This window comes from Malurus melanocephalus, unplaced genomic scaffold, assembly GCF_030028575.1.
Source record: "Malurus melanocephalus ecotype Western Australia unplaced genomic scaffold, MMel_1.1 scaffold_1035, whole genome shotgun sequence".
NCBI lineage: Eukaryota > Metazoa > Chordata > Aves > Passeriformes > Maluridae > Malurus > Malurus melanocephalus.
This window is the reverse complement of record NW_026624267.1, coordinates 65381-69271: the sequence shown is the minus strand read 5'-3', so window position 1 is coordinate 69271 and position 3891 is coordinate 65381. Positions and strand designations below refer to the sequence as shown.

The following is a 3891-nucleotide window of genomic DNA, read 5'->3' as shown; positions in this document are numbered from 1 at the left end:
GGCAGTGTGTCCTTTACCTGTGGCAGTGAGCAGCAGGGAGCAGTCCTGCCCGTTCAGGTACTCCATGGCTGTGATCCGGGTGTACCGGGGGTTCCCGTTGTGGAAATAGTCCAATTTCTCCCCTTTCTCCCAGTCCCAAAAGCTGCAGGAGGAAGAAGAACAGAGTGTGAGTTTCCAGTTCTCTGTGCAGGCTGTGAAGGGATGCACTGCTTTTCCAGCTGCATCTCRTGGATATCAGCTCCAGTTGGATTTATCCTCTGGAGTTTGGCACTGTTGGATTGATAACATCACAGAGTCCTGGAATGGTTTGGACTGGAAGGACCTCARAGCSCACCCAGTGCCACCCCAGCCATGGCAGGGACACCTCCCACTGTCCCAGAGTGATCCAAGCCCTGTCCAGCCTGGCCTTGGGCACTGCCAGAGATCCAGGGGCAGCCACAGCTGCTCTGGGCACCCTGTGCCAGGGCCTCAACACCCACACAGGGCAGATTTCAGCACCAGCCCCTTCTGAGAGAAGCAGGACAGAGGTGCTGCCATCCCTGCCATGCCCTGTCCATGCCCTGTCCATGCCCTGTCCCTGCCCCAGCCCTCACCAGATGCTGTCCTTGTCGGCCACGGCGATGCAGGGGGTGAAAGGGTGGAATTTCACCACGGAGGGCACGCCTGGGTTCCTGTTGAGGAAGATCTGATCGTCCAACCGGGAGATGCCTGCGGGGACAGGGGAGCTCTGCTCACACCAGGGACAGGGCTGGCACTGTGCCAGTGCCACCCGTGCCACCCTGCCTGTCCCAGTGCCACCCGTGCCACCCTGCCTGTCCCAGTGCCACCTGTGCCACCCTGCCCATCCCAGTGTCCCAGTGCCACCCTGCCCATCCCAGTGCCACCTGTGCCACCCTGCCTGTCCCAGTGCCACCTGTGCCACCCTGCCCCAGCTCACCACGACACCCCCAGCCCTCCCCTCCTCTCACACCCTCCCGACTGCCTCAGGAAACCAAGAACTGTGGTGACAAATCCTTCACCCTTCACACAGAGAACAAGCACAGCCAAACCCAGGGAAATGCCAGTTTGTGTTGAGGGAAAACCCAACGCTATTTCTTCAAAATTTAAAATATGAAAATGCCCTTTTTTTTCAGTTTAAAATACAGCATTTCACTGTAGCTTGTGGATTATTTATTTAACCTTCCATTTCAGTTMCCCTTAAATTTTAGGTTAATTTGCAAATGAAAAATGTATTTTCCACGGAGACCTTAAAGTGATGGGTAAAGACTTTTCCCATCTTGTTTTCAGAGCAGTTTGCTATTCACAAACAGTGTTGGGACCCTGACACTGCTGTGTTTTGGCACACTCTGAATTCATCACACAAACCCCTAAGCCCAGGAGACACCCATTCAGCTCGAGTTTGTTTTAGAATGCATCCATTGAATCTAATTTTCATTAAAAGCTTGTAAGCCTATTTTAATTCTCCTTAATATTTCACATTTTCATTATTTTTTTAATGAATAGTGGCATTTTAGTCACTCAGGTCAAGCAACCAAATATGAACACCGGCTAGAAAGAGATTTAACTTCTCCAGGCAAGCGAGAAAAATCCCCTTCTTTGTATTCCAGCAGATCTCCCAGGCCATCTCCTGGGCTCCAGGATCATTTCTGCATTTCTCTGGTTGATGATATTTTGCAGTTTCCCGGCACGAAGCTCCACGCTGAGCTCACTGAGCATCCTCCCAGTGCCAGGGCTGAGCCCTGGGCATTTTTCCTTCATCCCCCTGGGGCTGCCAGCTCCGTGTGCCCCCCAAAGCATCCCCTGGCACTCTGGGAATGCCAGGGGAGGGTGCCAGGAGCTCCCTGAACTGTGGCTCCTCAGCCTCTGCTGCTCAGCACGGATAACTGAGGAATGCAAATTCCTCGGGAAGCTTCATTAGCTTCCACTTTATTCCAATCAATTCCTGTGCTGRGAGAATTGCAGCCCCAGGCTGCCTCAGAGAGGCCTAAGGAGATGCAGCRTTGGGTTCCTGGGGAGCTCCCAGTGACGCAGCTCAGACCTGGAGCAGCACTCACAAACCACACACAAAATATTCAAAATATAACGGGATACACGGGGCAGAGTCAGTGACAGAGCTCAGCAGAGCAGGGGACATCAGGGACATCCCTGAGGTGGCTCTCGAGCAGMGGGGACAGCTCCAGCAGCTCCAGGGCTGCTCTGCCCTCTCTGTCTCACATCAAACACTGAGCCTGCAGCTCTGGAGTTTATCCTGCAGCATTCCACCTTCCATCCCTTTCAAAACAGAGCTGGTGACAAACCCAGAACTGAGGACAGAAWTGGGGGGAGCTGCAGTGAAACCCCTGAACAGCATCGGGAGGGAACCGGCACCAGTGAGAGGGGTCAGAACTGAGCGGGGTCAGCAGCGATTTGGGACACCACTGATTGGGGTCAGCACCAATTTGGGYCAGCACTGATTGGGGCCAGCACTGCCCAGGGTTTTCCAGCTCCRTTCCTGGCCTGACTCACCCTTCTGGATGATTTTCTGGGCCTGTTTCCTGACGCGGGCGTTGCGCAGGAAGCGCCACTCGCGCTCTTTGCGGATTTGGCTCTCCAGGTCGTGCTCCTCGGGGATCTGCCGGGACAGCAACGCACACACAAAGCACAAGCAGTGAGCAGCACAACCCCAGGAATTAGCTGAGTGATCCCACAGTGCCCGTGGCTCCTGTCCCCTCTCAACACTGCAGCTCTCATCTCTGACAACACAGATTTCRCTCTTAACTCTCCTCAGCTGAAAAGCATCACGTAGCAACCCTGAGATCAAAGAGGGAGCACAGCCCTGGTACAGCCAGCTCAGAACACACTGAAACCTTTTTTTCCTGCAAATCATGGACTGCTGGCCGAGCAGGGCACGGCTGCAATCCCAAATCCCCGGGATGCTCAGCTTCCCACCCCCATTTTCCAGGAACTGCCCCTGTTTGGGTTCCCTGCTCCAGAAAATGATGTTCCTTTGTCACCTGGCTTTGATTATACACAAAATTCCCCCCGAAACTGAGARTGGCCCTGCAGTCACAGCCCCTCTGAGCCGTTTGATGGGATTTATTCCCACCCCACAGCTCCAGGTTTCAGCACTCCATGGCTCCCCTGTGCCCCGGGCACCAGGCCAGGCTGGCACTGGGCACCCCCACCAGGGCTATTCCCACCCTCACTCGAGCACAGGATCCAAAGGGATCAGCTCATCCCACCCCAAACCACAGCAGGAGCTACACAGGAGSTGTTTGTAATGCTTAAAAAATGATCCAAGCCTGCCCTGCTCCAGAACCATCCTTGGATCARTGAAGGAGCTGAATTGTGCTCCAGCTTCCTTTGATGCTGACTGCTCCAAAGGAGAAACTCTTGGAGAAGGAAGACAAAATCCTTCCACTCCTTCTSTGTGCCCCAAAACACCCCCTTTTTGCCCTGAATAAGAAAGTCCTTAAATCATCTGTCACTACCACAAACACTGCCTTCAAACCACGTTAACCTTTGGAAAACAGCTCTTGCTGAGCTGGACTTCTGCTTCTTTAAAATAAATAAAAAATAAAAGCCCACCCTCTGCCTTTTCTCCTGGCAAAGAAAAAAGCACTTTATTTCAGCMCAACACTTATTAGAAAGGCAATGACAAACGACCCCTAATGAAAAGCAATAAACAAACCTGAGCTAAAATACATCAAAGGAATTTGAGAGGGGAGAGATGACACCTACACCTTGATGAAAATCCAGCTTCTCTGGGAATAAATTCAAGAAAGCTCAGGGAAGAGCCCTTGGGCGACCAGTGGAGAGCCAGAGAATGCAGGTGAAGCTGTCCTGACCCCACACCCACCCACCTGAGGGGCTCTGGGGGTCACCAGGGGTGCCAGGGGATCTGCCAGGGGA

General features: G+C 53.2%; 1 protein-coding gene across 1 annotated transcript in view; it reads right to left on the bottom strand.

Moving 5' to 3' along the window:
• LOC130586007 (regulatory-associated protein of mTOR-like) overlaps positions 1-3891 on the bottom strand; it is a 78021-nt gene that overhangs the window by 21527 nt on the left and 52603 nt on the right. Inside the window, 3 exon segments of the mRNA XM_057386707.1 lie at positions 18-142; positions 594-708; positions 2506-2611. Coding sequence (XP_057242690.1) covers positions 18-142; positions 594-708; positions 2506-2611 — 346 coding nt within the window.